This window comes from Rattus rattus, chromosome 5 (genome assembly GCF_011064425.1).
Source record: "Rattus rattus isolate New Zealand chromosome 5, Rrattus_CSIRO_v1, whole genome shotgun sequence".
NCBI lineage: Eukaryota > Metazoa > Chordata > Mammalia > Rodentia > Muridae > Rattus > Rattus rattus.
In genome coordinates, this window is record NC_046158.1 from 89,407,145 (window position 1) to 89,431,816 (window position 24,672).

The window sequence follows — 24,672 nt, forward strand, 5'->3', positions numbered from 1 at the left end:
GAAAGCCTTCTCTGCCAGGACTGAGACTCCTTTGTAAATATTGTCAACTTTGTAAACTTTGAAAGGCAGCTAAGTGGCCAAGGCCCTGCCCTGGGAACTCCAGCAGCCAGCAAACCCCACCAACCCCACCTCCCTAATTGCCACAAAGTTCATGCCAAACCTCTGATCAGGACCCTACCCAGATTATGGTAATTGAGGTGAAAAATATGAACAGGAAAACCCACCAATCCTGAGCTCTTCAACAAGTTCAGGCCTTGACATTCTACCAATCCACAACCTGGAAGTCTCTGACCTAGGAAGGTCTTCTCCCTAAGAAGCCATATTCGAAGGCTTGGCTTCAAAGAAACCAAGAAACAACTAAGATAGCTAAGGCCCCTGAGTGCCTCAGCTTGGCTGGGGACATCCTCCCCTGGGAGCTGCAATGCCTCTGTTGAGGATTTTCCTCTCATAGGTCTGGGGATCCTGAGCCTCCACATCCAAAGACACCTTCCCTTTAGAGCATGAAAGGTAACACGTAGTTTCCATATTGTATTGTAAATTTCCAAACATGAGGCATTGACCAAATACAGTGAAAGTCATAACACACTATCAAAGAATATGGACTGAACTGATCAGTGAAGATATCACTTAAAGAGCAATAATGTAAAATATTACTTTGTATACAAACATGCTTGAAACTGTGAGGAATGCATTCCTTCTTACTTTCTAGATTTTATGTGAATCTTACAATAAAAAGTTCTCAGAATATGAGGAAATCCTAATACAAAATAAGTATAATTTATAGAGGAAATAATAATAATCACAATTCTCTGAGTTTTCACAAATAATAAAAAATAGAAATTACTTCCCCCTACCTTTGTACTCAGGGCTACATATAATAAAAAAGCATGATTCTGATATTCTGCAACTGAATGCTAGTGGGTGTTTAATATACTTAAACCACCAAACAAATCAACATCACCTGAAAGTGTCTCATACATGTAGAGGTCCAGGGCTAGTGAACTAGAAATTAAATTTTCACAGTATTTCCCAGTCAAGTCCATGACTATCTGAGAAGCCCTAGTTCCCAGCCACATTCCATTATACAGAATTTTGCATTGTGCTGTCAAACTCATAGCATTCTTTCAGTGTTCCAAATCATGCAGCCTAAGAAGCCTGGGGCAATGGTCCCTGCATAGATGTGCTATCTGCTGATCATTTCCTGATCTTTGATAGTTTCTGCTTGTCATCCATATCTGTATTACAGAATCAGAGAGGTAGAATACCCTGCATTTGACGTGCAGTGTATATTATGGGTGTTTATGATTAGTTACTGTATATTAAAGGAAGTAATGTTAGGACCCAATTCTCAGTCTTTCACATTTTTCCATTTGTGATAAAGAAAAGAATAGCATCCTTCTCTTTCTCCCCTCAGTCATGTTTCCATACCACTACTTCATGGCATGTTTCCCACAAATGACTTCATGTCCTTTCCTTTTAAAGAAATTACTTTTATACCACACTTCACAATATACATTGTTCCAAATTCCTGCCTTTATACCGGCTCTGCCTTTTAAATTTCACTTTCTATCTTCTTTCCAAATTCTTATTACTTGAAATTCCTCCATTATGCAAACTTTGATCCCCAAGTTAATTGGTCAGCAAAAGGCTAACATCTGTGATGTGGCAGGAGAGAGAGGAAGGTGGGACATCCTGGAAGGGAGAAAGGCACTCTGGGAAGAAGAACGAGGAAGAGCCCTTTCTCAGGAGACATGAGGGGATATGTTTGTGACTATAGGCATGGGAGGTATAGATACCCATGTGGCTGGATGAGGCTAGGTGGTTGGGTTAACACAGATGAGCTTGCTGAGAGTCTAACCGTCTAAGGCCGGAACCTTGAAGTATTTAAATGTCTCTGTGTGGTTATTTGGAGAACTAGCTTGTTAAGTAATAGGTTCTGCCATACTGATTTCTAGCATACACACACGTGTGTGTGTGTGTGTTTCTGTGTGTGAGTGTGTGTGTATGTGTAAGGAAATAATTACATATATGTATACATATATACGTATATATGTATATATATGCATATATACATATATACATATATATTGCTCAGATAAAGAATATTAAAGTAAATATTTAGATCTTTAAAAATATTTCTATGGGCTTGCAAAAGGTGCTCTGAAAATATGATGCTGTTAGTTTGGGGTTTTCCTAAGATTCCTAACAATGAGAGTGGAGCTATCACTAACTCTTTTGCCTGGTTTTGGGGCCCTTTCCTCCTATTGAATTGTTTCCTCTTACAGCCTTGATGTGAAGGTTTGGACCTAGTCTTATTGTAACTTATAATGCTGTGTTTTGTTGATGTCCCTGGGATGCCTACTCTTTCCTTAAGAGAAAGGAAGGAACAGTGAACCTGGGGCAGAAAGGAGGAGGGAGTTCAGGTTGGCAGGAGTAGAGACATGGGAGAATGTGATTAGAGATTATTGCATTGGAGGAGAATAAATTAAAAGAAAAATGTATTTTTTAAAAGTTACTTAAATTGTGTGCATGTCTCTGTGGAAGTATGTTTGTTCAGTAACATATAGAAGCCAGAGGGTTCAACCATCCTAAACCTGTTACAGGTGGTTATCTTCGTGATGTTGGCTTGCAAACTGAACTCAGGTCTCTTGGAAGAACAGTATGTGCCCTTAAGTGTTGATATATAGATGAGTTATGGGTAATTAAGTGCCACCTGAGGTGAATGCTGGAAACCAAACATAGGCTCTTTGCAGGAGCAAGATATCTTCTTAACAACCGAGCCATCTTTCTAGCCCAGGTCTATTATTTAGCTCTTGGCATGTCCAGTCTAAAATGCTATTGAAGTTTCATATTAGTTTTAACTTTTTATGATCTATTGTGTCTTATTTCTTACTGCGTATTTATTTCATAGACATCATTTTGGCTAGTAAAATACATGCAGGCCCTGATTTTACATGGCATACCAATAACATAGTTCTTACCTTTCCCTCCTCCATTTAGCATATTTGTTGGTGTTGAAGTTAATCCTAATGACAACTGAGGAACATGTCTTGGTTGAATATGAGTAGAAGTATCCTGATAAAGCAAATATTAATATAGATCCATGAATTCCAATTACTTTGAATACACATTCTTTTCTTTTTTCTTTTATTGGATCTTTTTTATTTAGATTTCAAATGTTATTCCCTTTCTTGTTTTCCCAGACATAAGTCCCCTATCTCATCACCCTCCCCTTCTTCTATAAGGGTGTTCCCCTCCCCACCCATTCCCCCTTCTCACCACCCCCATATTCCCCTACACTGGAGGTCCAAAAGAAAGTATTCTGGGCTAAGGAGATGGCTCTTTAGAAGGTATTGTGCTCCTGCAAAGAGTCCATGTTTGTTTCCCAGCATTCACCTAAGGTGGCATTTAACTATCTATAACTTTATCTTCAGTATGCGCTGAATCCACACACACACGTATCCACACAGGCACATTTATACATATGCTCAAATATAAAAAGGCAGTCTTTTATAAATTGTAAAAGCATGTACTATTGACATGAAAATAAGTATGTTTTCAACATATTTTTAAAATAGTGATTCATTGTCATACGTATGCTTCTTAGATGAAATACATATATATTTAACACCATTGAAAACACACATTATGCACCCACTATGTAATGTAAGAAGACATGTAGCAACAGTCAGAACATTGCATGATATGCATATTAAACAGGATTTTACTTTGAAACACATGGAGCATCATTTTGCAAATCTCAGAGGGGTTGGAGATTTAGCTCAGTGGTAGAGCGCTTGCCTAGGAAGCGCAAGGCCCTGGGTTCGGTCCCCAGCTCCGAAAAAAAAGAACCAAAAAAAAAAAAAAAGATGTGCACTGCAAATCTCAGGTTAATAAGAAGATATTTAAAAGTGTATTTGTTCATAATAATTTTACTGCATAATAAAATTACTGCAGAATCAAGTAATTGCAATGCATATGTCAATACAAATTTTCAGTAAAAACGAATCAAAATGTCATCTACAGAAAAAAAAATGATGAAATCGTAGGTAACCAAATTTAGAAACTTAGCTCAGTCTCAGAAACACAAAAGTCACAAGTTTTCTCTCATTTTTAGTTTCTTGATTCTTTGGTGGGAGGTATGAATTAATGTTTTTAATTAGAAAATTGCAAGCTGGGGTTGGGGATTTAGCTCAGTGGTAGAGCGCTTGCCTAGCAAGCACAAGACCCTGGGTTTGGTCCCCAGCTCTGAAAAAAGAAAAGAAAAAAAAAAAGAAAATTGCAAGCTGTTGCTAGTTACTTTTAATTCTTTTTTAAAATTCTACTGTACATTTTTACTAAATGTTTGCATGAGTACTACATCTGAACCTTTCTGGATCTTCCTTCCCTATGAGGCTCCAAATCATATTTGCATATAGGATATGAAAATTTAACTGGCCTTCATTTTAGGAAGAGACCTTAGCTAAAAAGAGAACCGAGAAAGATGGTGACATTATGGACTTGAGGGATGTGCTCAACATACAAAATTGGATGAAATTTTTGTAAAGAGAAATTTAGAATTTTAAAGGGAGAAAAGCGAAAAAATAGCACTCATTTTAAATACAGATTTATTTTTATTTATCATTATTAATTATTATTATTATTATTATTTATTATATTTATTATTATTCATTTGTTTATTATTTAGAGATTTACATACAGCCCTGCCATTCTAATTATTAAAATAGTGGAAGATTATATTTTACACAGTACCAAATTTATACCATTTAGATAATTTGTGTTCTGTACCATTTTCAGCCTTTGTGAGCATTCTTCTCTTTTACCAAATTTTCATATTTTTAAGAACATGTTCCAAAAAAGGATTTATAGTAAATCATTAGAATATAAACAGAATAAAATAGACATTTTATTTTGTTTAAAATGCTAAATGTTTCCCATCAAATATTAGCTAAAAACAAAATGATTGAATGAAATGATAAAATAAAGACTTTTGTTTTTTGGTTTATATGATAGCATGTAAATTACATTATAGAAGTCTTCCACCTATCAAAATTATAATATAAAAATAAACACAATTTATAATAAGAAAGGAGTCTGAAGATATTTGTGTTTGTCTGAATTGGTCCAGTTGTTTACTCTCACATTTTCCTTTATATTATAAAAATGGAAACAGATGCATAGACCCATGCCAAATATTAGGGGTAGAGCTTAAGGTATCCTGTAGAAGAGGGGAAAGGAGGATTGTAGGAACCAGAGGGCTCAAGGACACAAACACTGCCCACAGAGTATACTAGGAAGGCTAATAGGGGCTCTCAGAGAGGGTCCTGGTATGAATCTGTCCTAGGTCATCTATATATATTCTATGGTTGTGAAGCAAGATGTTCTTGTGGAACTCCTAGCAGTGTAAACAGAAGCTATCTCTCTTTCATGTGCTTTTAAGTCCCCTTTCCTCTTATTATGATTTATCTAGCCTTAATATGAGAGTATATGCCTAGTCTTATTATAACTTATGTCATGCTTGGTTGATATCCCTGGGATGCTTTCACTTTTCTGAATGGAAAGTGGATCTGCAGGAGACAGATGGTGGCGGGGGCAGGATGGGGGACTGGGAAGAGGGGATGGAGAGAAACTTTGGCTGAGGTGTAATATGTAATAGAAGAATAAATTTAAAAAAAGAAACATTGTAAGAATAAAACTGAATCAGGGTTTTGTTATCTGAAGTCCTACTTACTTGTCCACATTGGATTATAAAGACTTAGATAATGACAGATAAGCTTTTCTTTACTTCTCACAAATGATGCCATTGTTGTATTTCCTAATGCAAACTCCTTTTAAATATTTTTTGATAATCAGAGAAATATTTTACCTAAATATAGTTTCACTTTTACTCTCCATTAAAGAAAATATCTGCAATGTTTGATGGATTCCACAGGGTCAATATTCTTCATGTGAGGAATTGAAACCTATTTTCTGATTACTTGGTTATTTTGTTAAAATTCCACACCATGACTCATCTGCCCTGTCCCCTGACTCACTACCTGTCACTTTGAAGATTTTCAATAGCTAAGCAATGTAGTCAAAGTCAAGGAAAAAAATAGCTGTGGCTTCAATCTTTAATTTGATGGTAAATATGAAAAATTATTTGGTATCAAGGATATAAATACCCCATGGGAAACATACAACACAAATTACTCCATATGAGCGGAGTAGAAAAATTTTTACAAAATATGTGTTCAAATAGTTTCAAACATCTATGTCATCTGTATGCATGACGAGACACAATGTATTCTAATGGTATTTAAATTCTTTGAATAGTACTTTCATGATATTGGCTTATTTTCTTCAGTGAGAAGTTAATCATTTAATTGAATTCTATGGCATAGTGCAAATGTACCATGTTCTTGTTCATTTTACATTGTACCCCTCTCTCCTCATCCTTGAATTTTTATCCTTTTGGTGGTTACTTAGAGTTAAGTGTACAGATACTTAGACCACATTTCTTTGTGAACATGTTCAGCAGATGCAATTAACTTACATAAGATGTCATTTGCATCCAATATTTCTTATATAATGAGAGTGTCCTTTATATAATATGATGGTAGATTATTTAATATAATATATGAAATTCATCATGATAACAACATTAAAAAATTCACTGTTCAAATAGGAGTCTTCTGTCCAACTGATGCTGGTACAAAAGTTATACAGTTTTTTTTATTGACTCCAACATTTCCCCAAAATTAATTCTATGGATCTAATTATCTAAGAAATTTGTAGGGAAATACTATAATTCTACAGAAAACCTTAAATTAAGGATGAGTTTGAAGAAAAGCAAGTTTAAGGCTCATGGTTTTGCTTTGTGTATGTTGTGAGTACTAATTTTTTATAATCTTAATATTAACGCATAAAATAGCCCTTTATATATTGACTAAAAATGACTAATCATACAGCTAAAGGAAAGAACTGGGGCTATGGCAGGCAAAATAAGAGGTAAATTTGTAGTTTCTATTGTAGAAGCCCATAGACAATGCATAAATACTAAATTAAACATATCCTATAAAACCCAGGCTATTTGTTATTTCTCAGAGAGATTGGTGAAGTAACCATTATAGAGACACTATTCAAAAACTAATAAAAATAAATTCAGCTTGCAACTTATTCATATATATTCAATACAGCAATATTGATATATCATATATATTGATAAGATTATTATTCAAAAATACTTCAGTTGATAAATCAGATAATACTGAACATGTGTGTGAGTTCTTGGTGTTATAGGGTCTTATACTGGGTTAAAGTAGAGCTAGTGAGACCACTGGGTTGATGTGGTATGGAGTGACACCTAAGTGCTAAGTGTATTTATTGGTAAGCTTTTGATTCGTGCAATTTTACCGCTTTAACACAAAGATCAACTTGTCTCAAAGTCTAAAGTATTTTATAGAAAAAGTGAGTTTTAAAATTATTGTTTGTACAATTAAAATGGGGAGACATATACCAGCCTGTCATTGTTTCCAAATGCCTGGGGATAACGAGCACAGTTTTCCTTACATTTTACACAGAAGTAGAATTCAAGAATAGAACTATACATGATAATAATTTTTAAATTAATAAAAATTCTCGAAGGAACTCTACATATGGACTAATACAGATTATAAGAAGATTCACTGTGTTTTAACTTGCAAAATATTTTAAAATTAAATTTTAAGCTTTAGACTATTTATTCTAAATATATGTCTAGAAGAATATGCCATTTAGCCTGTGGTACAAAAGCCATTAAAATAAAAATGAAAATTCAAAATTACTTACAGATGATTGACTAGTTTTCTCACCATCAAGATTTTCCTCTGTTTTCAGTTTTAAATTTGCTTCTATAGAAATAAATTAATATATATGATGATAAATAAAAGAGAAATGATATTTTTAAAGTAGTATTCTTTACAACTATACAGTTAAATTAGGCATTAGTTATTGTGATAAATAATATTTTACATTCTCACTTCAGACCAAATCCCCTTATGAATATCAATGTAAAAATATTGAATAAAATTCTGGCAAAACGAATCAAAGAACACATCAAAATGATCATTCATCATGATCAAGTAGGCTTCATCCCAGGGATGCAGGGATGGTTCAATATATGGAAATCCATTATTACAATTCACTATATAAACACACTCAAAGGAAAAAAACCACATGATCATCTCCTTAGATGCTGAGAAACCATTTGACAAAATTCGACGCCCCTTCATATTAAAAATCTTGGAAAAATTAGGCCTATGCCTAAACATAATAAAAGCTCATGATGTGAGCCATGCATTATAGCATCAGTAATAGTGTCATGGTTTGGTGCCCGCCCATGGGACAGATCCCAAGTTGGGCCGAAATTACTTTTTGTTAAAGAACGTTGTTTGAATCATTGGATAATCACATGTAAAAACATTATACATTAGTTTCTTCTGTACACATGTGTAATTGCTTCTTCCCTCAAGTTACAACACTTGTTTATTAACTGCTTCTCATAGGACATGAGAACTTAAAATATACAGTATACTTAAAGTTTCATTACTGAAGCATGATTATTATCTAAAGAGTGAACTATCTGTAGAATATAGTTTAGAAGTAAACACAGCAGGACGAATGCTCATTTGAACCCACAGAGACTGTGTCAGCATGCACAGGTACTATACTGGTATTGTTCAGATGGGGTTCCAGTGCTGAGAGGGAAAGTGGACCCAAGTCATCACCCACTAAACCAGAAGCTATCTCTAATTGATGAGTACTTGCAAATAGAAATGTAGTTTTCTCTAATGGAGTCTTTCTGAGTATTCAAAGCACACTTAAGACCAGGCCCAATGCCCAGAAGTGATGGCCAACACAAATGAACTCTATGGTTTTTGTGGAGGTTCTTTGTCTCAGAACCCTTTGCCAGGACGTTTTATTTCTTTAACCTTACAGGTCATCTGCATTTATATCATGTATTATAGGATTTCTGTGTGTGAGAACATCAATGTCTGTTTGTATCCATACGTATTTCTTGAAATTTTACTTTAGATCATTTTCTTTTGTTTCTTTGTTTTGTCCCACTATAGTTTGTTTGCCTTATTGTATTATTTTTGAGTATTTCTGATGCCTGCTTATATTCTAATAAGATAGAGAAAGAAAGGGTATAAATTTGGGTAGGTAGGGATGTGGACAGGGTTTAGGAGTATTAGAAGAAAAGGAAACTATAATCAAAATATACTGTCTAAAGATATACTTTCAATAAAGAAATCAACTATTTTCCTATTTAATATGACTAAGGTTTTTAAAAAACATGGGTTTTTAATATCACCACTTTACAAACTGTATTTGGAAATTCCATATTTCTCCTCCTCATTTATGCCACAATAAATGTTCAATAAACGTAATTTAAATTTAAATTTAAAAAGTAATTAAAAAGAAAGAAAGCCCAATTTGGAACAGGGAAGTTTACAAAGATATTTTTGTTATTAGTTTCAGTTTTCTAAACATCTGGGCATAAAAAAAAACAAACAACCAAAAAAAAGACAGGTCCAATACTTACAACACTTGTACCTTAATAAGAAAATACAGAACTTACCTGCACAGGAAGTTTTTACACCCATCATTGATGAATTACTATCTAAATCATGGTCTTTCCTTTCATTGGTAGCCTATATGAGTTTTAAAATAAAATACTTAATAAATCCTCTCATACAATATATAAACTATAAAACAATCTAGAATAAACATAAGTAATTACCTTACACTGAGAATATTGTTCAAGAGGATCTACAAAGCCAAAGAGATATAACCAATTATATATTTATGTTACATAGTCTTTCATGCCTATATATACATATATATATATATGAATATACATATGACATTCTTAATTGATAGATAGAGAGAAAAAGTCTTAAATCTTAAGATGAAAACATGACTGTGAGGTGATATTTTAACCTCCAAAGCAAAAGCAAAATGATAGACCTAATATGATTAAATAAAAATTCTACAACTAGTCACATTGGTATAAAGAATTATCATATTTCTAGCTTATGAAGGAATGCAGTCATAATGACTCAGAGTAACACAGAAGTCATTTTCATCAAAGAGAATTATGTGATGATCAGCTCTTGCTGTTAACTTGCTTAAAACCAGTTAGTAAAATTGTTTTCTTTCCTACTAGAGATATGTGACATTATAATGACTGCATTACTTCTCTTTCTAAGTTTACACAGCATACATTTTTAGAGAAGGTTTATGAATCTAAATTATAACTGGATGCAAAGATTTTTTTCAGTATTGAAATATAATTGTCTAAATAAAAACTCAAGAGTTATTTTTTACAGGAAAACTGGAAAGGAAGGTAACAATAGAAATGTAAATAAATTAAATAACCAGTAAAAAAAGAAAACTACTTAAGACATATTTGAAAATTTGACAATATTTAATACAATGGTCCTTTTTGTAATTAAGGGATGTCCATTTTTCTAAAGTTGCTCTGGGTGTATCATGTGATCAATAAAGCTATAGTGATCAAACAACTATCTTTTAAATAAATTGGAAACCACTTTTAAAGTTTGTACTTTTATATTCTAATAACTCTCATCTGAATGCTTAAGATTCTAACATCCCTATTAGTTGATGTACAGCAACTGTAGACAGGAAGTGAGTGACTGAGGCTTTTAATGTTTGCCTCACTCCATCCCATTACTGGTCATCTATGCAGCAATGACAACATAGTCTATTTGAATGAAAATATACTTAAGCCTTGAAATGAATTCTCTCCTATGTCTTCATCATTAACTTCAAGTTTATGCAAGTTGTATCCTGTCTCTTCTGTTCCTCTAGATAACCACTTCTGTTTTTAAGACATTCTCTAAACCAGTGTCTGAATGCTTTCAACTTTATATTCTTTTAATGGATTAAACCTGTGTGATTTTCTTTCTTTTATTCCTGTATTCTATCCTGTAGGGTAATGTCCTGAAATATAGCTACAATGTAGCATTGAAGTATTGTAAAGGATGAGTAGCACTGTATGGCCTGGTTCTTGTTTCTTTTTGATAGTCTCAAAAATTGAGGAGACAAAGAAACAGCAATGGGTAAACATGTATAAAACATGTAGTTTTACTAAAAGGTCTATTTATAGCCATCCCACATATTGATATTCTGAACCTTCTTTTGATACAAAAATGGGTCTTATAATATTCCCTGTACACCCACCTCATTTTCTTTCCTGTTGTTTCCACATTCTTCGCTTTTCTTAATCATTTCCTTGTCTTCACCAGACTTTGTTTCTTAGCACTTATCAACTGAGTAAAACTCTGATATAACCAATCTTTCCTTTATTTATATGTTACTCATTTCTGCTCTGACTTTTATTATTCCTTGACATCCACTGAATTTGGGGTTGGTTTTAAATATACATATCACAGCCATCTTATGCCTTATAAATTCCTAACTGTTTCATGATTCTTTGATTAGGGGATAATTGCCTCCTTCTGTGTCAAATAGACACTCAGCCAAATGGCTTTTATTTTATAATGCAGAGCTCTTACCTTTATTCTTCACATTTACTGTGTTTTCTCCCTTTTGACATTTACCAAAGTATACATGTGCAGCACCTTTAGGCCGAGGCATCTTAAACATGTGCTGTATGTAAAAGAACAGTTTTGATAATGTGATACATTAAATGTAGTAATCAACTTCCAAGAAAACCACTAAACCCCATTAATTACATTAAATATAAAAGAAGCTTGCAAACAAAAGCAAGAGATTTGAAAACACAAACTTTGTTTTATCATTAATATCTAACCTTTATCATCCTAGAGTGTCTGCCAACATAAATTATAGAGTTTTGTGGATTTTTAAAGGATATGTTTCAATAAAGATAGTTTAATATTAAATAGCAGAGACAGGCAGGTTTTTTATCAATTATCAATTCAGAAAGAACCTTAAACTCCCGTGGCACATGTTAATAAGAATGGAACCATATAAATATCTCTAAATGTCTGTGCTAAATCAAGGATTTTACCAGCAGTTTTGATTTTTCACATGATGTGGGAAACGATGACTATATTTAGAGCTTTGGTTCTTTCTGATGTCTTGCAAATCCATGTAGCTAGGCATCAAATGGGGAACAGGGTATTACTGTATGCTCTTCCCATATGTCATTGTGCTAGAATTCCATGTGTCTGTGTCTTTCTCCTTTAGTCTGCAGCTGCACATTCACATTCACAGAGATTTATTTAAGTAAACCTAATACTAACCTACCACAAACCTAAACTCTCTTCTCATTTGGTTCTTAAACTCTAGTAGATTTCCTCATCTGCCATGTCTATCATTTACCAGCAAAGCATCTATTTAGTACCGAATATTATTATATAATTATAATAATATAAGCATAATATATTATGTGTAAATATATTTCATATAAATAAATATAAAATTACATAAAATTAATTATAATATTATATAATATTATTCATTATTGGGTTAAACCCAATTAAAATGTCTTCAGGTAGACATCAGATTTCAATTGGAATTCTAGCAGCATTGGTCTTTACAAGTTTTTCTACAAATTAGAAGCTCATATAGGACCATACCCTTATATATACATTGTGCGTTATGTCTAATTCTGATGTAGTTTAATGCCAGTAAAGTCAGGAGTGCTATTTTTATTATATTTTCTGATTTTCTTTATTTAAAGAGAACCAAGTTTGGATTTTGTATTTTGTACGATAATTAAATTTGTATCCTGAATGTTTTTATCATAGAAGGTAAATTGTATACATGTCCTAACAAATATGTGGAAGACAACCAGAGAGCCAAATTAAGGACTGAAATTTCAAGCTTTGTAATATCGACAAATAATAGGTAAGCACAAATTATGTGCTTCACTCACTAGGAATGAAGACTCTTAGCTTGACACTAACTCAGGAACTAAACTGCTATACTATTCATAATTTCAATTGCTAGTCATAAGTATCCAATTTAACCAGTCCTTCTTTTAAACATCTACAGGTATTATAGAAATGAATATAAAAATAAAAACTGAAACTTCTAATGATAAGGTTTAGCTTATTTTACTGTTCCTTTTAATGATTCAGGTTTCACAGCCATGTAAAGGGAGGTCAAAACTAAATATTAAATCATGACCTAATGATTCTATAAGGAGATAAGAAGAAGAAAACTTCATGTGGCCTATGAGATACCATTTGTCAATGAAAATATTTTAGAAAAAGTGAAATCTTAATACTCATGTACCTCATGCTGGGATTTTTCACCATTACCATGGCTTTTGTGTTCTTGCTCTAATCTTGATTTTACATCTGGTTTTTGTGGTGAATCCATACAATTAATTGAAGCTAAGAAAATTAGAGCATGATACAACATCATAGTTACAGTCATGAGTAGACAAAAGTAAATTAGAAAATATATTATTCTGACATTATTTTTCTTAGCTATCATGACTTCATACTGAAACAGCATAATAAGGCCTAATTACTCCAACAGATTTGCCATCTGTTAATGGCATTCTTAATCACCCCATGTGTAACCCTATTTGTTCATCACACTATTTTATTCTGCCTTATATAGCATAATCCAAGGAAGCAGGACCATTAGATTTGCCCTAAAATTCTGCAAAAATTATGGCTGACAGTGATGTTTATGTTTAATTATTGTAAAAATGTATATTAACTCATGTTCTAGTATTTTAATCTGTTACTGAAATGAGAAAGACAAGAAGTATGGAGACGGTTTCTTCAGTCACTTTAGGCATAACTTAATCCAATTGATTCCCTTTATATTTTTTCTATGCATCCAAATAATTTCCCTTATTATATACAAAACTCTATTATTTTCAATCTTTATTTCCTCTTCTTTGTTACTTCTATTTATTTACAATATTCCTCAAGTGAAAATGTAATAATAAATTAACTTCTCTGTCATCTGTCTTAATGATATACCTTATTCAGCCAATTATTATACTTCATTGTGCAAATTATGCTCATTTTGTATATATTATTGGTTGGTAAATATTAAAGTGGTAAATCTTTTCTTTATAAAACTAAGTAGGTTTAATGCATCACATGATTTTTATGGTTCTCTTGAATCACATGTAAAGGAAGTTAGTTATCATTCCAAAATCAGACAGACCACGGTGATGAATTCACAGTAATCTCATTAGCATAGATAAGATTGAAGTTTCTGTTATCATTAGTATTTCAAATACATAGAGTAGAGAAGTGTAGAGCTTCTGTTTGCCACATTTTTTATTTCCTCATTTCTAGTGATCTATTCAATGAAAATAGCATAGTGATTGATTTACTTATTCACTCTGAAATGTCTTATTCCAAGCTTTGTTATCATTGACTGTAACAAATTGATTGTTTCTTTCTTTATATCTTCATTTTTCCTATATACTATTTCTTATGGCGATGCATTCTGAATCAGTGGTCATGGTACTACCTATTCCCTGCCTTTTAATGGCTGAATCTAAAAGGATGCTTTCCTTTCCAACATTTTAATCTTATAGTTAAGAACTCACAGGTCTAGAAAGAATGAACAAACGAAAGAAAGTGAGAGAGAGATGATAGAGATAGATAGACAAATGATTGATGTCAGAAAGATATGTTGCTATATACACACATATTTATTTTCATATGTACATAATACATGAATATATATGTGATAGACAGATCCACTTCGAATTAGTATTCATGTAACCTCACACAATTATATATTCTACTAGTCTCTCTATTCTCACTTTCCCATTCACTAGAAATAATAGAAGTAATAACAAAATCTAGAGCTTCCTTCTCTTGCATACTGGAACTATTTATGAAATATACCTAAATACCAACAAAAAGTACATGGGAAGTAGCCTATATAGCCACATCTATAGCAGAAGGTATTGCTGTCTCCTCAGTGGGGAATTAATAGCATCAGTGGGAGGAGAGATGCCCAGTCCTGTGAGAGCTCAGTTCTCCCGTGAGGGATGCTGAAGTGAGGGAAGAGAACAGGAGGAGGGGTGGATGGCTGAGGCTTCCCCTCTACCAGAAGCAGGGCAGAAGATACAGGGGGTTCTAGGAAGGAAACAAGGAAAGGGGAATAACATTTGAAATGTAAATAAAGAAAATATCCAATAAAAAAACTGTCTTAAGAAGTAAATAAAAATTTAAAAATTAAAAATCAATACATAAAATGAAAACTTAAAAGAAATGCACTATTGAATAATTTCTAAGTAGAGAATTCTGTGCACTTGTTACACAGTGTTCACATATCAGCAAAATTGAGAGTTTAGCATCAATGTAGAAACTAGATATACATAATCATATTTTTGAACATATTCTCTAATGTCTTTTAATAAAAAAACAAAAGCTAACATAGAATCTTTACCCAATTTTTCTATGTTGTTGAATTAAAATTTTGTAAATTCACCTATAGTGTATTATTTATTTTTTCTTAACATGTTTCAGAATTAAACAATATAAAAAACCTATCTTGGCAATGGGACCTCCTGCTTTCAGTTTTCATAGAGCTATCCTCTGGCCTAGTATCAGCCTGGGTTCTTTACGAACCTCCAAGAGACCTCCTTGACTAACAAGTCAACTGGTTGTAACCTAGTCCCACCACTATAAGCCTTATCATTTTGAGGGACTCCTAACAGTGGGAGAGAGTAATAGTCTCTCACTATTTTGTCTGCTGTTTGGGCTCTTTTTCTCCAATTAGGCTGCCTTGCCCAGTCTTGACATGTGGGCTTTGCCTTGTCATTTTGTATCTTATTTTGTTATGTTTGGTTGTTGTGCTCTTTTCTGAAGAGAAATTGAATGGGAGTACAGGGAGGTGGATTCAGGGAGAAAAACTATGGTTGGAATATACAGTATGTAAAAAGAGTCTATTTTCAACTGAAGACGAAGGAGGAGGAGGAGGAGGAAGAAGAAGAGGAGGAGGGAGGAGGAAAGGAGGAGGAGGAGGAGGAGGAGGAGGAGGAGGAGGAGGAGGAGGAGGAGAAAGAAGAAGAAGAAGAAGAAGAAGAAAGAAGAAGACATGATCAGTCAAATAATCCCTTGATCCCTTTCTGGACTCTGATTTTCTACATTTTCATTTCATTATGTCTTCATAATTACTTTCTATATCCTAGTATTCACCTGCTTGAAGAGTCCTCATGTTGGAAACTATGCTTCCTTTTCTGTAATGGTACTCTCAATTTCATATGAGACTGAAAGTCAATGTGTTATAAATAGTTTGTAAACTATCACCATTTAATATCTTAAAATTTAGTCGTGCTTTAGAGGTAATTTTTACTAGGAAAATAAGTCAGCTCTAATTTACATAAGCACTCTGACAAGTGACTTTTTACAATATGGCTCATACCTTTCACTTGGTCATTTATTGTACTTTCGTCATATTGACCTTCTGTCACAGATAAATGTGAAGTCATTTTTGGTTGGGATTGCTTAAACATATGCTGTTAAAAACAAATATCAGGAATAAATTAATTAGAGATTTCTTAATTGTGATTTTTCCTATTTTGAACTTATTAAACGAAGTAAAATATTTATTTAGAAAACAGAACAGAATATTTTGTAAATACTGACTAAATTTTATCTTTATTGGGCCTCTAATTTTATATGTATATAAAACCCATAGAGATCAAGAAGAGAAATGTCTACATGATCCCAAATAATTACTTCAGATTTTCTAAATACATTTTAATTCCTCAAAAATACAGGGATTTTTATAATTCTAAATTTAAAATGCTCTTATATTTAATTCTAATTAAATTAATTATAATTAATTTGTAATAGCATTTATATATTGAACACTTCAAATGACAGAATTATTTTAATTTTGTAAGAAAAAGTATAAGTCTTTAATATACATCAGGTATAAAAACCAAATAATGGCTGGTATATTTTCAATTAAAATGTTGATTATTTTGAGAAAAAATTTACTGTGTACTAAACTTGTGACACAAGATCCTCATTGGAGGTATTAGAGAAAGGATTGAAAGAGCTGAAGGGGCTTGCAACCCCATAAGAACAACAATGCCCACCAACCAGAGCTCCAAGGCACTAGACCACTATCCAAAAACTAACATGGACTGACCACGGCTCCAACACCATGGGCACCAATGGAAGGAGAAGCCCTTGGTCCTGCCAAGGCTGGACTCCCCAGTGTAGGGGAATGTTGGGCGGGGGTGGGAAGAGGGGGTGGATGAGGAGGGAAACACTCTTATAGAAGAGATGGGGTAGGAGGCTTATGTCCAGGAAACCGGGGAAGGAAAGCATATTTGAAATGTAAATAAAAACTATCCAGTAAAAAAAGTTACAGATTAATATGATGAATCCTTCTGTGGTTGTTTTTGGACAAAATCACAAACATTAGATGCATATGCAGTTTTTCCATGTAAAAATATATGACAATCCTCAATAAGAATGTGGGATTCCACATGAAACTCAAGAAGGATGACCAAAATGTGAATGCTTCACTCCTTCTTTAAAAGGGGAACAAGAATACCCTTGGCAGGGAATAGGGAGTCAAAGTTTAGAACAGAGGCAGAAGGAACACCCATTCAGAGCCTGCCGTACATGTGGCCCATGCATATACAGCCACCAAACTAGATAAGATGGATGAAGCAAAGAAGTGCAGGCCGACAGGAACCGGATGTAGATCTCTCCTGAGAGACACAGCCAGAATACAACAAATGCATAGGCGAATGCCAGCAGCAAACCACTGAACTGAGAACGGGACCTCCGTTGAAGGAATCAGAGAAAGGAGTGGAAGAGCTTGAAGGGGCTCGAGACTCCATATGAACAACAATGCCAACCAACCAGAGCTTCCAGGGACTAAGCCACTACCCAAAGACTATACATGGACTGACCCTGGGCTCCAACCTCATAGGTAGCAATGAATAGCCTAGTAACAGCACCAGTGGAAGGGAAAGCCCTTGGTCCTGCCAAGACTGAACCCCAGTGAACATGATTGTTGGGGAGAGGGTGGTAATGGGGGGAGGATGGGGAGGGGAAACAACCATATAGAAGGGGAGGGGGATGGGTTAGGGGGAATGTTGGCCCGGAAACTGGGAAGGGGAATAACAATCGAAATGTAAATAAGAAATACTCAAGTTAATAAAGATAAAAAAAAAAAAAGGAATGTGAGATTCCCAAACATAATTGTGGACTGTAAAAATTCAGGACCACAATTTCATTCCTAACTAGAATCAGTGTGTATGCTTTTATATCTTCATGTTATACTCTAACCGAAAGTTTTACTTAGGTAATTTTACTTTGATTACAAAAGGCTCAAGTAGAAAGCAACCCCACTCACATGAAGACAGTATACAAACTGTAAATAAAACGAAAACGGTGAATTGTGCTTAAAATTATTATGAGACTAAGACTAAGTTCTATTAAGTGGGCGAAATGTGCCAAGATTTTATTTGCTTGCTTATTTTGGATACAATTAATTTTAAAATTGCTACAATCAGAGTAACATTACATCCTGCTTCCTGAATGCCAGTCTAACTTCCTTAGTTCGTAAGGCTCAAACAGGAACTAGATTGATCCCCTCTTTTTGGTCGCAATTATATGCAGAAACACTTCCTCTCAGTACAGGCTTCCATACCGTGATGCTTATTTTAAATATACAAATCACACACTTCTCTAGAACCTAACATTGTCTGACCTCTCCAAGTAATGCTTATTACCATTTTCTGATTGGTTATGACATGTCCTTAAATGACAGAATATACTATTCTGTTACACTTACTTAGGGTTTTACAGGAAAGCACCTAATTAATAACAACTTTTACAAGTCAAAGCAGTTAGCATATATTTTATGGAGGACTAAAAACTTCTTTTATTTGTTACCATCTTTGTTTCCCTGGTTTTCTATATGTTAGAAATAGATATTGCAGGACACATTTAGATGTACTTTTGAAATAAAGATGTTTGAAAAGTATCATGCAGAATGTGGCAATAATGTTCTATTCTGGAAGGTATCCTTCTCATAGGTGTTATAGGTGATCATCTGCAGGTATGTTTCTTTCATAGCAGAGACACTGATCATAACTAAAGAACAAACTTCAGAACTGCAACTTCAGCCTTTGAAATACTAACTGAGAATAAGTAAGAGGATGATGAATTTGTGTTTACAATCAAATTCAGTGCAATCACTATAACTTTGGTCCAAATTTAAATTTTTTAGTCATAATCAAAATTGACTATAATATTATTAGGTTAAAAACATCTAGGAAGGGAACATAAATACAATAATAAATAGCATAAGTAAATAAATAAATAATCCTGAAACAATTATAAAAATAGAGCATAGTTGAATTACTCTATATTATAGAATATTTTAAATTTCTCTGTTTAAAAAATGTTAAAAAATACTAAGTCATGATATTTCAAATCTTCTAGAATAATTAATATGGTTTATGTACCAATAACACTATATAATAAAAAATTTAAATTTACATACCCCTTGGTTGTTTTTATCACTGTCCAATTGGCACTTTTGTCCCTTTTCAGTTGTGAACATCACTGCTGATTCTGTTAATAAATTCAATTGTGTGGTTACTGTGTGTGTATGTGTGTCTAAGAAAAATTTAAAAATATTATAGGCTTTATATTATAGATAGATTGTTAACTTGGTGTTAATTCAAATTGAGTGCCTGATTTATTAGTTATAAACTTCAATTATGTTTACTTAATCTTCAATTAGATACTAAGACCCTTCAGGTATTCACGGTTTAAATAACAACAATCAGCCAGGAGAGGGTGCTGTGTCCACGATGTGCAAACACTGTGACATTTCAGAGCCAAATTATTACACGAAGAGAACCGCAGGGACCAAACTGGAGAAGAGACTGTCCGGCCTAATTTTAAATCCATCTCATGGGAGTAAACAAAGACCTGACAGTACTTCCCTATAATATGCTTGCGGAAGCATGGCATGGCTGTCCTCTGAGAAGTCTTAACAGCAGCTGTCTTAGACAGAAGGAGATACTTACACCTAACCATTGGACTGAAGTTGAGGACCCCTATGGTTGAATTAGGGAAAGGATTGAAGAAGCTAAAAGGGAGAGTGACCCCAACTGTAAGAAAAACAGTCACCACTAACCCAGATGCCAGGGAGCTCCCAGAGACTGAGCCACCAACCAGGAGCATACATGGGCCTTCTGGGACCCCTGACACAAAGGGAGCAGAGGTGTGTCTGGTCTGGTCTCCATGGGGGAAGATGTGGTTAATCCTGGGGAGACTTGAGGCTCCAAAGAAGGAGGGGACACCTTCTCAGAGACAATGGTGAGGAGGAATGGGATGAGAAACTGTGGGAGTTAGGTGCGAGATGGGTGAAAACGACTGGAATGTAAACTAATAAAATAGTGTACAATTAAAAAACAACAACAAAAAATAATTTGAAATTAAAAACCATGTTCTTCAAGAACATCTCATTCCAAATATTGTTACTTACATACAATTTGGTGCTATGATTTTGGAAAGCTCCATGTTCTGAAGCCTGTGCTATATATACTATGCTCAGCTTTTCCCTGAGAAAAGACACGTGTTTTTTTCTTTGCAACTATGCATGGTCTTTCTTGGATTGTCAAGGCTATATTTACAATTAAAATTGTTATTTTTTTCATTCTGGACTACAGGCAAAATAATACACATGATCATTTTGTAGGTATTCATTTATTAATCTAATAAATACATGCTCATTGATTTTCTAACATTTTGGCCCTAGAATGAAAACATAAGAACAAATGGGTTGGGGATATCCTTTCAGAGATGATGGCTGATAATGATACCTAGAAAGTGTAATTGTGTAGACATAGAAAGACGCACCAGAGAACTGAGAAGCAGTGGCAGAAAGGAAGAAATAATCCTCCCTGTTTAAAAATACGGTGAGAGTTGAGGAACCTATTTCTTATTATATCCAGACCATATGAAGAGAGAAAGGGCTACAGGAAGTAGAAAAGAAGGAGTGTATGAACTTTAAGTATTACTTTGAGGTTTTTAAACAATACTGTGGGAAAGTGACATTTATGTTCATATTGGCAAATGATATAGATCGTACTTAGGAAAGACAAATGAGAATCTGAGTGATGTAAGTATAACTTTGAGTAGAGAGCTAAGTTTTTAAAAAGCTATTATGCTGTTTGGAAAGTCAAGGAATCCTCCCATATTATTGACAATATAAAAATATTTCAAACTGTGAAAAACCTGAATGGCTTTAAGTAAAAGTAGACCTCAGGAGAATGAAGATCTTATTTCTGATATCAGATGAGATGTGTATTTAACTGTATTGAAGGGCTATGTTGCTTCTGGTTTACCAGAATACTTCCATATATAGACACAATTCACTTACATTTTTTTTTTAATATTTCCTGCTGTTGTTTTAGAGCAGGCTACCAACAAATGTTATAATGAGATGGATATTAACTGTTATCCTAAATTATTAGCTAAATAAATCAATACATCAAAGTGATGTGAATTTATCAAAAGAATACAGAATAAATTTCACTTTATAACATTATTAGTATACAAAATATATGAAGAGAATATGTGACTCATTAGGTAATTTTAATTAATTAATATAAAGTAAATGAAATTAAGGAAGTAAGAAACAAGTAAGATGATACAAAGATCATGTAATAAAAGTCTCCCAACCAAAAATAACCATGGATTTAGTGCGGAATTCTATCAGATATTCAAATAAGACCTAATACCAATACTGTTCAAACTATTCCACAAAATACAAACAGAAAGAACACTAACCAATTTGTTCTTTGAAGCCATAATTACACTTATACATAAACCACATAAAGACCCAACAAAGAAAACTTCAGACCAATCTCCCTTATGAGTATCAATGTAAAAATAGGCAATAAACTCTCATAAATTAAATCTAAGAACACATCAAAACAATCATCCATCATGATCAAGTAGGTTTTATTCCAGCAATGCACGGATGGTTCAATATATGGAAATCCATCAATGTAATTCACTATATACAGACACTCAAAGGAAAAAAAACACACATGATCATCCCACTACATGCTGGGAAAACATTTGACAAAATTCAACTTCCCTTCATGTTAAAGTCTTGGGAAGATCAGGAATTCAAGGCACATACCTAAATATAGTAAAAGCAATATACAACAAATCAGTAGACAACATCAAACTAAGTGGAGAGGAACTTGAAGCAACCCTACTAAAATCAGGGATGAGACAAGGCTGCCCATTCTCTCCCTACCTACTCAATATAGTACTTGAAGTCCTATCCAGGGCAATTAGACAACAAAAGGAGGTGAAAGGGATATAAATAGAAAAGAAAGAAGTCAAAATATCGCTATTTGCAGATGATATGATAATATACTTAAGTGACCCCAAAAATTCTACCAGAGAACTACAATTGATAAACAACTTCAGCAATGTGGCTGGATATAAAATTAACTCAAACAAATAAGTAACCTTCATCTACTCAAAGGATAAACAGTCTAAAAAAGAAATTAGGGAAACAGCACCATTCACAATAGTCACAAATAATCTAAAATACCTTGGTGTGACACTAACCAGCAAGTGAAAGATCTGTATGACAAGAAATTCAAGTCTTTGAAAGAAATCAAAGATTGCAGAAGATGGAAATATTTCCCTTGCTCATGGATTGGCAGGATTACTATTGTAAAAATGGCCATCTTACTGAAATAAATCTACAGGTTCAGTACACTCACCATTAAAATTCCAACTCAATTCTTCATAGAGTTAGAAAGAGCAATATGCAAATTCATTTGGAGTAACTAAAATCCCAGCATAGCAAAAATTATTCTCAATATAGGACTTCTGGGGGTATCACGATCCACAACCTCAAGTTGTATAATAAAGCAATAGTGATAAAAATGTATGATATTGGTACAGAGACAGACAGGTAGATCAGTGGAATAGAATTAAGACCCAGAAATGAACCCACACACCTATGGTCACTTGATCTATGACAAAGGAGCTAAAACCATCCAGTGGAAAAAAGACAGCATTTTTGACAAATGATGCTGGTTCACTGGAGGGTAGAATGTATAAGAATGTAATTTGACACATTCTTATTTCCTTGCACAAAGTTCAAGTCCAAGTGGATCAAGACCTTCACATAAAACCAGATATACTCAAACTAGTAGAACAGAAAGTGGGGAAGAACCTCACACACATGGGCAGAGGGAGAAATCCCGTGAACAGAACACCAATGGCTTATACTCTAAGATCAACAATAAACAAATGGGACCTCGTAAAACTACAAAGCTTCTGTAAGACAAAGGACATTTGTCAATAGGACAAATGATAACCAACAGATTGGGAAAAGATCTTTACCATTCTAACATCTGATAGAGGGCTAATATCTGATATATACAAAGAACTCAAGAAGTTAGATTCCAGAGAATCAAATAACCCTATTAAAAATGGGTACAGAGCTAAACAAAGAATCTCAACTGAGGAATATTGAAAACTGCAAAGCACCTAAGGAGATGTTCAACATCTTTAGTCATCAGGGAAATGCAAATAAAAACAACCCTGAGATTCCATGTCATAACAGTCAGAATGGCTAAGATCAAAAACTCAGGTGACAGCAGATGCTGGAGAGGATGTGGAGAAAGAGGAACACTCCTCCATTGTTGGTGGATGTTCAAGCTGGTACAACCTCTTAGGAGAGCAGTCAGGCAGTTCCTCAGAAAATTACACACAGTACTACCCGAGGACCAAGTTATACCACTTGGCGTATACCCAAAAGCAGCTTCAATCTACAACATGGGCACATGCTCCACTATGTTCATAGCAACTTTATTTATAATAACCAGAAGCTGGAAAGAAACCAGATGTCGTTCAACAGAGGAATGGATATAGAAAGTGTGGGTACATCTACACAATACAGTACTATTTTAGCTATTAAAAACAATGACTTACAAAATTTTAGCAAATGGATGGAACTGAAATATCATTCCCAATAATAAAACCTAATCACAAAAAACATATACATAGAGCGCACTCATTGAGCCCAAAAAGCTCAGAATACCCAAGATACAATTCATAAACCACATGAAGCTCAAACAGAAGGAAGACTAGAGTGTGGACCAGAGTCCTTCTTAGAAGGGGGAACAAAACACTCATAGAAGGAAATACAGAGACAAAGTTTGAAGCAGAGACTGAAGTAATGGCCATCCAGAGTCTGCCCACCTGGGGATCCATTCCATATATAGTCACCAAACCCAGATACAATTAAGGACTCAAAGAAGTGCATGCTGACAGGAGCTTGATAAAGCTATCTCCAGAGATGGTCTGCCAGAGCCTGACAAATACAGTGGCAGATGTTTGCAGCCAACCATTGGACTGAGCATGAGGATCCCTAATAGAGGAGTCAGAGAAAGGGCTGAAGTAGCTAGGGCTTTGTAACCCCATAGGAATGATGATATTGATATCTACCAACCAGATACCCCAGAGCTTCCAGGGACTAAACCACCAACCAAAGAGTACACATGGAGAGACTATGGCTCCACCTGCATATGTAGCAGAGGATGGCCTTGTCTGGCATTAATAAGAGGAGAGGCCCTTGATTCTGTAAAGTCTCAATGCTCCAGTGTAGGGAACACCAGGGCAGAGAGGCAGTAGG

The 24,672-nt window shown here is 34.1% G+C and overlaps 1 protein-coding gene across 1 annotated transcript in view; it reads right to left on the reverse strand.

Annotated features, from left to right (window-relative positions):
- Positions 1-24,672, reverse strand: part of LOC116900944 — a 176,742-nt gene that overhangs the window by 92,740 nt on the left and 59,330 nt on the right. The window contains 8 exon segments of the mRNA XM_032902585.1: positions 2,982-3,036; positions 7,810-7,871; positions 9,602-9,674; positions 9,764-9,792; positions 11,607-11,655; positions 13,270-13,370; positions 16,384-16,477; positions 19,495-19,565. Of these exon segments, the coding sequence (XP_032758476.1) occupies positions 2,982-3,036; positions 7,810-7,871; positions 9,602-9,674; positions 9,764-9,792; positions 11,607-11,655; positions 13,270-13,370; positions 16,384-16,477; positions 19,495-19,565 (534 nt within the window).